The sequence below is a fragment of the Apiospora aurea genome, assembly GCF_038362705.1.
Source record: "Apiospora aurea strain CBS 24483 chromosome Unknown utg000005l_segment0_segment0, whole genome shotgun sequence".
NCBI lineage: Eukaryota > Fungi > Ascomycota > Sordariomycetes > Amphisphaeriales > Apiosporaceae > Apiospora > Apiospora aurea.
The window spans coordinates 5,503,756-5,516,631 of NW_027117392.1; the positions used below are offsets into that span (position 1 = coordinate 5,503,756).

The window sequence follows — 12,876 nt, forward strand, 5'->3', positions numbered from 1 at the left end:
CCCCACTGATCTTGGTGTTTCCATTCTTGGTCTGCAACACATAAAAGGCCAATTTTCCTGCCAACCCTCCTTCTCACCAACCACATCGTCCACCACAATCGTTCCCCCCCTCCATCACCCACCCCATTCACTCGTTTGGATTCACTCGTCAGGACTCGCATGTTAGGATCTCTGTATTCCTATCGTACGTTCACTTTCTTCTTCATCTAATAATCCGTCATTCGTTACTTGCACTTGGCCTCCATTTGACAAGGTATGTACACATCCTCCTCCCACTGCCTCCTCCCACTGCCTGTTCCCTTGCCCTTCTCCCAAGTCATCATCCCATCAAGAGGAAAGCTCTTTCTCCTCTGGTAGGCGACCAAGAGATACCATTGATGGCAGAATCTTTTTCTGTATTCTCGAAGCTGTTGGTCCACGCCTGACAATCTCGAGTTCCACCTCCTCCTCACCCTACCTCACCTTCCATTTTGGCACTTCACTTCGCCGATATTCTTTTTTCCATCTTCGACTCCCACACCCACCCAAAGCCACATTCATTTGTTTTCGTTTCACTCGTTACTAACTTGCATCCCCTCAGCAATTCCACAACATCGACTTGTGACAATGCCCTTCTTCGCAACTCGCGAGACTGTCCTCCCTCCCACCATCAAGGAGGGAGCTGACAACTCCTTCTACAGCGATGGCAACACGCTCACCACCGGCAGCGATGGCAGCAAGAAGCAGCGTAGTAGGTTTTTTTCTTCTTTTTTCTTCTTTTTTTCTTCTTTTTTTTCCCTTTCTTAATGTCCTCTTTCCCCCTCACATTTGGAATTTGACTTGGAAGTCATCTTGGGCCTTACTGACTTTACAACTTCAGTCCCTCGCAGCACCCCTGTCCTGCTCACTGTCATCCTGGCACTTGTGACCATTGGCGTGTCTGTCGCAGCCGGCATCTGCTTCGTTCTGCACATGCGTAAGTAATTCCTACCCTGTTACCTTCGAAACCAGCCCTTCTCACTCTTTTTTCCAGGTCTGGTTGACAATGTCGACAACTTGATTGCTGGCGAGAAGATCCCCATCGCTTCCAGCAACACCCAGATGGGCGGCCTGGGCAAGCGGGCTTACTCCTACGGTTATCATACAACCGCTAACACGACCTTGACTGTCTCGTCCACTGAGTCTGATTATTCGACTGTCTCGTCTTCGACTGAGTCTTCCGAGTCTACTGAGACCTCCACTGTTGCTGTCACTGTCATCTCATCGGCCTCCACCACGGAGACTGTCAGTGTTCCTGCCACTGTGACTGAGACTGAGACTGAGACTGCTACGTCGTCCTCTCATGCCCACTCGACAGCTTCTGTCACTGTCACTTCGTCGGCTCACACCACCGAAACCATCAGTGTCCCTGCCACAGTGACTGGTAATGCTACACACTCTCATCACATTTCCACCATTACCATCTGGAACAATGGTACTTTTGTTGCTACCGCAACCAAAAATGAAACTACGTCGACTGTTTCTGGTAGCTCTCTGACGACCAAGACCCCAGCGGGCCCGTCCACTGTGATTGTCACTGTGACCATGACTCCCCCTGGTGCTCAGTCTGCGACTGTGACCACTAGTTCCGCCCTGGAGTCTAGCACCGCTACCTCCACAACTGAGTCTACGTCTGGTAGTTCATCTACACTCTCTCCGTCGTCCTCGAGTTCTACTCCTGGTGCTACCACCTTTACGTCCATCCTGACGTCCGCCTTGGTCGTCGGCAACTCGACGATTTCCATTGTGACCATGACAAGGTAAGCATAAACTACTCCCGGTAACTTTGAACCATGCTAACATTACCAGTGTTGATGCTGTCAATGCTACCAGTTCCACCACTTGCACTGAGGAGACCAGCGAAAGTACCACCAGCTCTGTCAGCACCTCGAGCAGCACTCCCAGCGTGTACACAAGCGTCTTCACTACCCGAACCACCGGGCTCCTTACGCGGACTATCACCACGTTCATTACCCCCACGGTTTCTGCTACCGTCTCTGAGGCGTCAACAAGCACCAGCACTTACACCCTCAGTTCCGGTGCTGTTGAGACGGCCACCGTGGTAGTCACCAAGACTGCTTCCGGCTCCGACTCTTCTTCTGTGGAGGAGTTCACAAGCACTACTACCTATACTGCCAGCGCTGATACTGTCGAGACCGTCACTGTTGTGGTCACTGCAACTGCATCAGAGACTACTGCATCAGAGTCCACTGAAGTTGTCACCGAGACAGGTGCTGCGACTGTCACTGCTTTTGTCACCCAGACTGCTCTCGTCACTGTGACACTGACGGCTGAGGGTACATGTGGTCAGAGCAGCACCACTGTGACTGATACCGTTGTGCCGGTCCCTGCCACTACATCATCGGCTGCAGTCGCTGCACAGGGTGGTGCTACCGATTCCTCGGCGGAATCTATTTCAACCACTGCCTCTGCCTCGTATTTCAGCGTGCCTCTTGTCACGATCGGCCCCAGCACCACTGCTCTTGTTACTGCCAGATTTGATCACGACATTCACTGCAGCGAAAGCACAAATGATACCACTGTCACCTCGACGACCGAAGGTGTTGATGGTGCAACCACTTCGTCCTCGGCTTCGGACTCCAGCACACTGCTGTCGCACAGCATCTCCGACTTGACCTCTTCCTTCTCGACTGCTGATACCACCACGACTGTTATGCCAACTGCCATGAACATGACCTCGTCGGTTGTTGGCACAGGTGATTACCCTGGCACCGTTGTTTCAAGCACTATTACCGTCTCCGTGAATGCCAGCAGCAGCGTCACCAACACGCCGACTCCTCCTGTTGTCACCTCGGGCTCCGACAAGAAGCCTGGTGCCCTGTACTGGGGTAGCAACAATGGTGGCGGCTCTGCCACCTGCGCCGTCATGCTGGTGACTATTATCACCCTTCTCTTCACCTAAGAAGCAGGCTGTTTCTTGTTCCTGCCTCATGTCCCGACTGACACTGTTCATGGCCGATCAGGTTTGGACTATGGGTTGACTAGTTGGAGAGACTGGGGAACCGGAAAAGACGCAACGATGGTTGATAGCACTGATGTCTGCGGAGGAGTCCCACACGATCTCAACGAGATTCAATCGTGGACATTTTCTCATTCAATTGCACATTGGGGTTTTCATTTGATGTAGGATAGATTGAGATGCCCAACCAATTGGGGGCCATAATACCAAATTCACTTGTTCATAGATGCCATTTCTTTTTCTTCTGACTGTGCAAGGCGCTGTGTGGTGGTGCTGCGTTGGGAGTTAGGTAGTCGTTCCAAACATGTAGAGAAGGCACGCTTACGGCGGTGAGGAATTGGTCCGTCTCCGTCGGAGCCGGAGACTTCCAACATGGGTTCTCGAAGGAAGGCAGCTGCGGCTGAGCAACTTCCTTCAATTGCTTACTTGCATGCAGGCAACGAAAATCCGAATGACTTTTGCAAAAATGCAAGAGAACAAGTTGGAAATGTTTGCATTTGCTCATTTGGTGTTTTCATGAAGGTACTCGCATTTAGAGCGCCTGTAATCAATCATCCAGTCGGTTCAATGGACTCGAGAGCGTTACAGCAGAGGAAGACGGGCCCGCGGGCTTGTCTGACCTGCGCCAAGGCCAAGGCTAGATGCATCCCGTGTAACAACCCTCTGAAGTGCGAAAGGTGAGAAAAAAAAAAGATATACACTGGGAGAGATATGTTCTTGTTCCAACCGTGACAGCACCGATCACTACTGACTTGGAGGCGTGTAGGTGTGATCGCCTGAAGAAGCAATGCGTCAAGCAGACCCCGGCTCCGCCCAAAGCACGGAGGGATGCCAAAACCCTCGCGAGAGTGGCGGAATCTAGGAGTGCGCCCGTGGTTGTCAGCCCTCCAAGGAAAGCAGAATGCCTGTCGGCTCAAAGGACAAGACCTTGTGGTGCGAGGATACCACATGGAATGTTGGTCATGTTTCCCGAAGACGCCTCCCCCGAAAGCGTATCCCCCGAGGACGGAGCCTCACCTGAATGGCCTGTAGGTTTGAAGTCGGACTGCCTCGACCCTCTCCCACCCCCTACTATTGCCGTTTCGGAAGCTGATTCTTGGACTAGGAATTCGCTGGAGACGCCACCAGCCAGTCTGATGAAGGAGCTCGAGCTACTGGCCCATCCGCCTGGCCACAAGGGGAGGAAGGCGAAAGGCTACTCAACGAATACCGGACTAACACGATGCACTTATTCCCATTCGTCATAGTGCCACCGTATATGTCAGCCGCACAGCTGCGCAGTGAGCGGCCAGTTCTCTGGAAGGCTGTCATGCTCCAGGCTTGCTTCCTCGAGGGCAAGCGGCAAGTCTACATGGGACGCAAACTGCTCCAGGAGTTGAGCGAGGCACTATTGACGAAGCCGAGGAAAGGGTTGGATGTCCTCCAAGGCTTGCTGTTATATATTGGCTGGTAAGGAGACCTGGCCTCTTTGCCGCAGACGATGGGCTGTTCAGTTGCTGATTTGTCGTTCTTAGGTTCCATTATGCTTTGAGCACCTTCCAGGTCACTAATCTGTTGGGCCTCGCGCGCTCGTTATGCACCAGTCTTGGCTTCAACGAGAACAAGACCGAGATGGGACCTCACGAATACGGATCTGAGCAGCTCGACCAGATGCGCGCCTTTGCAGGCACGTATTACTTGAGTACATAGTAAGGAAGAAGGCACCCCTGAAGGGTAGGCTGTTGTATCATATAGGACCTTTGCTGACATTTGGATACGCAGTACTTTCTTGACGAGCAAAAGGCCGGATGCACTTGGCAACACGGCCTATCTGCAGGTTGTGTCGCGCATCATTGGCGCCAAGGCCGAGTATCCGACCGACACGATGCTTGTGCATATGCTCGAGATACAGCAGATTGCTCATTCGATATCCCTCGCCTTTGTAGATGGTAGCAACAGTCTGATGAGCCCAAAGTTTTCTACGCTTCCTTTGATCATGATCGTGAAGGGGTTCCAAGCCCAGATCGAGAACTTCAGGTCGAGATTGCCTGTCGGGTTTCTCGAAGAGAATGGTAAGCCAAAATTTTGCAGTTTACTTGCTCGACTCTCCAGTGTTTATGGCGTTGTCAACTGATACTCAACTCTTCTGGCAGCTGTCCTTATGGCCCACGTTCAGGTCGCCGAGATCCTGCTGTACGAGGTCGGCATGCATGAAGGCTTGTGCGAAGCCGGGAATCTGTCCTGCATGGACAGAATCGAGCTCCTCTGGACTCTCCACAGCACATGCAAGTCCTTCCTCACGCTGCGGCTACAGTCGACGCCGCACTTTGAGCCCCGGTTTCTCTGTATCGCGAGCTACGACTTTATGTACGGCTTCATCACCTGCCTGAAGCTGACGAACCTGAACGAAGTGCCCGGTTGGGACACCGAACACGTTCGGCGGGATCTGCGCTTGGAGGAGTTGATCGAGCAGCTCACGGGCCAGATGCAGAGCATGATAGCGCGCCGCGAAAAGGGCGGCTTTCACTACTGGTCGCCCGAGGAGGACCCCTACCGCCGACTTATTGATCTGCTCCATGGCTTGAAGGGGTTGCTGGCTACAGTGGCCCCAACACCGGCAAAACACCCGCCACCGTCACAACCACAACGCCCTCAGCAAAGGCTGCAGCAGAATGTACGACAAGAGGAGGAGCAAGGGATGGGGAATATTTCGCAAATACCAACGCCCCCGGCCCAGGACATCGTGCAGGATTCCATGTTTGATGAGTCCTTTGGCGTGGAGGCAGTAGCAACAGAGGAAGACATGGGTAGTAGCGACGTGATGCAGACATGGGAAGAGGCCTGGAGCGACATGGTGTTTAGCGTAGACGACTGGGGTCAGTCGACATCTTTTTGCCCAAGATCCTCCTCTGCCCTTTGGCTTCCTGCCAAGCTGAAAGTATGTATATATATTGCAGTGCCAATGTTGTTGAGGCCCTGTAGCAGCTGTTAACTCCCTTTACTGGATGCTTTGCTACAGGGTTAACTACAGGGTAACTAAACAGAGAAAAGAAAAGAATAGAAGGATAAAAAAATACTACACCGCACACCATAATCGTACAAAGTATGCCGACATGCGTACTCGAACATGTGCCCTGGTACAATACAAACACGTTTAATTATACATACCAACGAGCCACCAGCCCGTTGGCGAGAGAAATAAGACGTGTTTATCGTTATGGCGGTAGATCATCTGATGTTCTGCTTGCTATATTCACGTGGAATGACTCGACATTACTGTATGGAGACTAGGGCACACAGTCTTGGTGGACATTACCTAGCTTACCTATAGCTTATACGTTTGGGGGACTCCTACCCCCTTTTCCAGTTTCACTTTGGCAGAGTTCTAGGGTTAACAGGCTGCGTGCATGGCTAATACTCAAGTAGACGATGATGAGGTCTGCACCAGAACGAGGAGATACATGCACACGAGATTCATTCAACAAGTTTGAGTATATGTCGAGTATATATTACATAATAACGCTTTCCCATTTTTTATATGACCGAGTCTGTCCGTATATCTAGAACCAGACTTTATAAACAAACAATTGGATGATAATCTCTACTTTTCTACTGCAACATGGCATCGAGAGATTCGCCCAGAATCTCCTCAATACCCACGATCCATCGCTGCGTCTCCCTTTCGACCTCCTCGTCGTCATCTTCCTGCAGCTCGCTGATGTAAGGCAACATCTCGGGCAGCATGGCCAGCCAGTCCTCGCCCAGGCGCTGGGTGAGGCTCTGCTCGGCCTTGACGACGGCGAGGCGCACCGCGGCGGTCTCGGAGCGTAGGTGCTTGAGCAGGGAGCCGTTGAGCTCCTTCTGGTGCTCCTGGGAGTCGGCCGCGGCCGCGAGTTCGACCACGGCGGGGACGAGGTACGTCTGGAGCTCGTGGCCCGAGTAGGGCAGGGCGAACTGGGCGGCGAGGACGGGGCAGGCCTCGTTGAAGTGCGAGGGCGCCTGCCAGAAGTCGTCCTGGTCGTGCTCGAACGACTTGGTCAGGGTCTGCAGGACCTTGCGCCAGAGGTCGCGCTGCTGCTCCAGGTTCTGGGCGTTGATACCCTTGAGCACCTCGACGGAGGGCTCGAGGACGTACGAGGCGTAACTCGTGACGATGGAGCCGAAGCGGTCGAAGAAGGCGTACAAGAAGTTGTAAACGCTCTGGAGACGCAGGTTGCGACCGACGATATCCGACTTGGGAAGATCCGAAGAGGCCCAGACCATAAGCTGGGAGAAAACGGGTCGGAAGGCAGCGTCGTTCAGCTTCATGATCATGCGAATGGCAACGGCATTGACATGCTCCTCAACCCGGGCCAAACCGGAGTTGCTAGAGTTGGCGTCATCCTCAGCGTTCTTCACCCGGCGCAGATCGAGAGCAGCCATGAAGATGCTGGAAAGTGAGCCAACACTCTTGGAAATCTCGGCCTTGGTATGCTTCTCAATGGCCATCCCGAGGATATCGAGATACTCCCTGATTGCCTAGTGAATGTTAGCAGTTGTTTGTAATGATCATCGAACAGATATGCACTTACAGTGAAGCCAGTCTTTGACGCCACGCTCCAGTTGGCCTCAAGCGCAGTGAACATAGTCTTGCTCTCAACACGCTTGGCGATGAACTGAAGGCACTCTTGCCGCGTGTCGTTGGTTTCGGAATCCAGCTTGGCTTCAGCAGAAGCGCTGGAGATAGCAAGGACTTGTCGGAGATACTGCGTGGAGATCACGTAAGGGAGGTGCTCAGCGAGCGCGGTAATGAACCTATAGGTTGCGCTGTGGAGTTTGGTGTTGCTTTCGGACTCCGAGATGCTCTCCTTCATGTAAGCCAGACACTTGGAGAAGGCCGTGGGCAGAACCTCCAACATGCCATCTTGCAAAACATCCACGATAGATGCCAGGCACAGGAGTGCCATTTCGCGAAGCTTGTTGTCAGACTGGCCAAGGCACTGATCGCCGGCGATGATCGCTGCGGCCGCAGTAACAGCCTCGGGATCCTTCTTGCCGTACTTCTCCGAGATCTTGTCAACACATTCCACAGCGACATACTTGTAGAGAATATCGTCGGTGGTACGGATGATGGCAGTGAGCTGCGGCAGGAATGCGAGTATCGCGGTTCTAGAGTTGGCATTCGCCTGGCTTTCTTGGTCGATTCGTACCTCGACAGCTCGGAGGACCTTGCGTCGGATGACAATATCCGGCCGATCCAGCAGGTTCTCAACCGCCTTGATGAATTCTCCGATCGGAAGAAGGTTGAGGAGCTTGGGAAGGGTGTCGCCGCAACGCACATGCAGAGCTTGGTGTGGTTTCAAGTTCTCCGCCAAGGATAACAAATCTTCCAAAAGGGTGGAATACAGCTCACGAACCCTGGCGGCATCCATGTCGTCTGCTTCAGTGACTTTTCGGATCTGAGCAATCAGTTTCTTGCTGGACAAGACCTGAGGGGGTAAATCAAGCAGCGACGCAGCGATCTTCTGGGGGTCCCGGTTGCTCTCCTCGCTGATCCCAAGAAGAGAAGCTGACAGGCCGGGCTTCGGTTTGAACAAGTCGCCAATGAGGTTGAGAAGCTTGATGAGCGAATGAAGTCCAATCTCGACAGGGAAGTTGTTGAATATTCCAGTGGAAAAGGACAATACGTCGGCAGTCGAGCCATACTTGTCTGATAGCATTGCCAGCAGCGCGAACAGGAAATCCTCCGCTCCAAGGGTCTCGAGCAGGGATATGAACAACCCGAGCCTCCTATGAGTAGGGATATGCTCATAAGCAGTGACAAAGCTTAGAAGGAGCTCCGAAGCACCTGCGATGGGGCTCTTCTTTCCCTTCCGAAGAGACTGGATCAGTGGAGGCACAACTTCCTTGACAATTTCATTAATGACATGTGCTGAATAGTTGTCGTTGTTACGGAGGGTGGAGCTTCCCATGAACGTGAAAATGGGCATAACGCTGTGGAGAACCAAGTTAGGGGCAATCTTGGCGAGGCTTGCAACCAGAAGAAGAGCCTTGTTTTGGACAGCAGGGCTAGAGGATTTCTGGATGCAGTTGACCAGAAGGTCGCCATGGCCTCCGGAGCCGTCGATTTTGAGGTCCTTGCTATCTTTGTGCGCTTCGAGGATAGAAAGCAAACTTTGGAGCACAAGGCTTTGTAGGTAACCGAGCTCTGAGCCCAGAATGGCGCGGTATTGCTGCAGCTGCGACAACGTGTTGAAGAGAGGGTTGAGCAGAGATGAGTGTTTTCCAGCTTCTGAGCCATCCACAAGTTGGAGGACAAAGGTAACCTGCTTCAATGCCAGGCTCAAGTCCGGCACTTGAACGTTACTTCTGGCGTCCGAAGTCGAACTTGCGCGTCGTCGCTTGTTAGCCGGGGGTTCCGTTGCCAATGTGTCAGTACTTTGCAATGTGTCCAAGAAGTGATGCAGAACCTCGGTCGGCAGCTCCACAGTTCTCAACAGATTAGCAGCCTCGGTGGTGATGACACTTCGTGCATCCGAGGCAGCTTCTTGGGCAAGAGCCAGTAGCTTCTCGGCGGCAGAGTGCTTGGCATCAGACTTCATCGCAGGCCACATCTTCTGTATACGTTCGAACAAAACCTGGACGAGACCCTCTCGTGCGCATAACTCTGAGTTGTTGATGGCCTCAAACAGGAAGTCCAAACCAGCATTGTCGTTCGCTACTACGATCTCGGCAACAGCTTTATCAAATGCCTGGACATCAATATGCTCAACTTGGCAGAGGCCATCGGCAGCATCTGCTGGCAGCGAAACCCACCATTGCAGAACGGGAAGCAACATTTCTGTTCGGCTGGTACCGGAAACACCCTTCACTTGGTTCAAAGACCGCAGGAGACGTGACTTGACAAGTAGAATAGGAGTTTGGATGACATGACCGGCCAGGCACGTCATGACAGAGAGTCTCGTGTTCTGTGATAAGTGTGCTTTCTTATCCTTGGAAGCTCCATCAGACGTCCTTGACTTGCTGCTGTTGAGGCTTGTTTGGATGACAGCGTTTACATGATCCGCGTTGAGGACACATTCTTCCAGCGTTGGGATTAAGACGCCCTGCAAAAACTTGCGGCTTGTTTCTGACGACATCCACTCGATCGCACTTGTAGACTCGTACAGCTTGTTGCCTCCCCATCGAGCCAACGTTGTGGTATCATTTTGGCCGTAGTGCTCATCAATGACCGCCAGAAGATCTGCAGCTGCGCGTCGTACCTTTCTAGCTGGGTCGTTGAGAGCGACAAGAGAATACGGTATAAGCGCCTGCGGATCATACTTTTCACACTCTGGGGACTTCAGGCGGTTCTTGACCATTTCCAAAGCGTTCACTCGTGCCAGCGCTGGGTAAGGACCACACCACATTCGCATGAAGAAAGTGAAAAAGAAAGGGTTCGAGTGCGCTTCACCGTGCTGCAAGGGAGCCACCTCCTCAAACTTTGCTAGATGCTCTGGGCTTGTGACCGCAGTCATGTATACAGAGCAAATGTCAGCAAAAAACGTCGGGGGGCGAAGACAGTAAGCAAGAAGCTGTCGATCCTGCTCCTGCTTGGTTGAGGCGGTTAAAGCCGGTTTCGAAATCCTCAGAAGGCGCAGACACCTGCTTGTCTCCATCACCATCCATTTGTATATCCTCTTCAGGCTGTGCGGTGATAGCTTTGGGCCTAATCTCCACATCAAGTTTCATTTCGAGCTCCTCGATATCGACCTCGAGGTCTGCGATAGCCTTTGTGAAAACCTCACCATTGCTGCCGCTAGTGTGGGACAGCCTAACAATGGTCGAAGCAAGAGCATGTCGAGCTTGGACTTGTTCATCAGTTTCGCCATTGATCCTATGCGCGACCAACAGAAGCGATTTGAAGATAACACCGCGCTGCAAATCACTTAGGAGATCTTTCAAGATGATGGATTCAATAAGAGGAAGTCCACGGATCTCTGCCTTCTTCCATATCCGTTCCACTGCAGCGACACAGAATCCATTGCATAGCCTCTCCGTATTGCATTCGCTAGGGAGCTCGTCAAGCATCTTTGGGAGGTCGTCGATGTCGAGTAAAGCCTTTGTCACTTTTCGTGACAGCTGCTTTGAGGATCGGTATTGCGCCAGAACGGATAGGGTCGCGAGGCCTGGCCGGACAGTCTTGTTGGTCCACCCAATCACGAGCTGCTCCATCAAGGCGGTGATTGCTTGGTCTTGGAGGTTGCCCTTTGCCGCTAAAACGTACACCACGGTGTAGCAAGCAACTTGGATCTCTGGGACAGCTTTCATAACCAATGCTTCACTCAAGATGGGCCCAATTTGGTGCATCAAATCCTGGTCGTTGGTAAGCTGAATGCTGCGGCGGCCAGAGCGCATCTTGTCCAGTATTCCATTGACAGCCTGGGTCATGAGATCCCGCCACAGATTGATCAAGGCAACATGATGCTGCTGATGCCTGCATGCCTCCAAAGTGTATTCTGAGATCGATGCGAGAAATTCGGATTGGTTCGTCGCCTGAAGTACCAATACAGCTTTTGGGGGCGCTGCCCTTGCGCGTACGTAGGGGTCCAAGAACCGGTACTGATTCGGCAAGTTTGCGGGAAGTATGGTCAGGAGCTTGACAAAGAACAGTTCGGTGTGGTATGGGAGGAAGGTGGTGATGAGGGAGACGGTATTATATTCGTGGATCCTGAAGAAGTTAGTATTACCGAAATAAACAACATGGTCAACACAGGCGGGAGGTATTCCTACTTGAATCTCCGTACTAGCCATTCGACGGCATAGATAGCAGGACTGATGCGAAGTCTTCCGCCAACGAGACGAAGGAACGAGTCAATCTTCCTGTCCAACTCTGCGTTTTCATCCGTGGTCATTTGCGTGCGATCCTCATCCCGGCTTTGCTCGCTGAAAAGAGTAGTGCTGAAAGCAAGAAACCGGCCATCAATTCGACATAACTCGTCGTATTCTTGGCGGCACTTGGTGTAGAGCTCCTGGAAGTTCTGGGAAGCTGCCTCTCGCGCACCGGATACCAGGGACTTCGCATGGGCTGCCTTTTGCGCCTTCACGTCGAGTGTCGCCTTGGAGCTGGCAGCTATCTGCTGCAGCTGGGCTGCAAGAGAAGTCGCCATGTTGCTGGCCTTCGTCTAGCAGCAAGTCACTTAACAAGTCGTCGTGGTCATCGAGACAGTAATAGGAGGTAGGAGGTAGGCGGCAGGCGGTAGGGCGGCGGAGCGACGATGCGACAAAGTTTAGAAAAGATCAGATAGTACTTTGCGCTGGCTTCACTATCTGCACTTACAGCCTTGACTTCTGCTTATCCAGGAACTTTTTTCTTTTGTTATCGAGATTTTGTCGGCCATCAAGTTTCACCGATCATGGCCCACTCCGTGAACTGATTGGCCTGTCATGTTCTTCTGATAAAATACCCCTGCTTCATTGCCCCACGTTCTGCCCCTCCAGGAGCCCATTATTTGGTACTAACAGCTGTGAGCTGCATGTTGTCAGAGCTTAATGCAGCATTTTGATGGAGGCTTCCTATTCCTAGGCGGCTTCTTCACGATCCTCGAAATAGAATGCACACAGCAGACCGGCCGCAAGTTGGGAGAAATCAATTTTCAATCTTGCAGGTAAACCAAACCTCGGCATCCAAGTATACACACGCAAATCGAAGAACATCTGTGTGCATTTTCGTTTGAGGAGCCCGAGCTTCTTCAAATAGGAAAGGCTCTGTATGTTACTCCATGCTGCATATCCAATGAAGTATGGAAAGGCTTGTGATCAGTGAATGTTGAGTTCGTTCCAGTGCGTCAGGCAGATTATCAACTCTTATTCACCGAGGGACGGCGCCACCCCAGTCCCAATTCATTGTTAAACTCTCTCCAGTAGAATGCCTTGCGGTG

At 52.2% G+C, this 12,876-nt stretch overlaps 3 protein-coding genes across 3 annotated transcripts; 2 read left to right on the plus strand and 1 right to left on the minus strand.

Annotated features, from left to right (window-relative positions):
• Positions 1–606: 606 nt before the first annotated feature.
• On the plus strand, positions 607–2,941 carry PG986_008229 (uncharacterized protein; the record flags this gene model as incomplete). The annotated part of the gene is made up of 4 exons (XM_066844451.1): positions 607–730; positions 860–955; positions 1,013–1,778; positions 1,828–2,941. 4 exons carry the CDS (start codon positions 607–609, stop codon positions 2,939–2,941), a joined length of 2,100 nt encoding a protein of 699 aa, XP_066700563.1.
• Positions 2,942–3,565: 624 nt separating this feature from the next.
• Positions 3,566–6,017, plus strand: PG986_008230 (uncharacterized protein; the record flags this gene model as incomplete). Its single annotated transcript, XM_066844452.1, has 7 exons — positions 3,566–3,675; positions 3,765–4,026; positions 4,104–4,447; positions 4,513–4,686; positions 4,760–5,049; positions 5,131–5,915; positions 6,009–6,017. The coding sequence occupies 7 exons, from the start codon at positions 3,566–3,568 to the stop codon at positions 6,015–6,017; spliced, it is 1,974 nt and encodes a 657-aa protein (XP_066700564.1).
• A 569-nt stretch (positions 6,018–6,586) lies between these two features.
• On the minus strand, positions 6,587–12,105 carry PG986_008231 (armadillo-type protein; the record flags this gene model as incomplete). The annotated part of the gene is made up of 4 exons (XM_066844453.1): positions 6,587–7,495; positions 7,549–10,451; positions 10,618–11,666; positions 11,729–12,105. The coding sequence occupies 4 exons, from the start codon at positions 12,103–12,105 to the stop codon at positions 6,587–6,589; spliced, it is 5,238 nt and encodes a 1,745-aa protein (XP_066700565.1).
• Between the last annotated feature and the right edge of the window lie 771 nt (positions 12,106–12,876).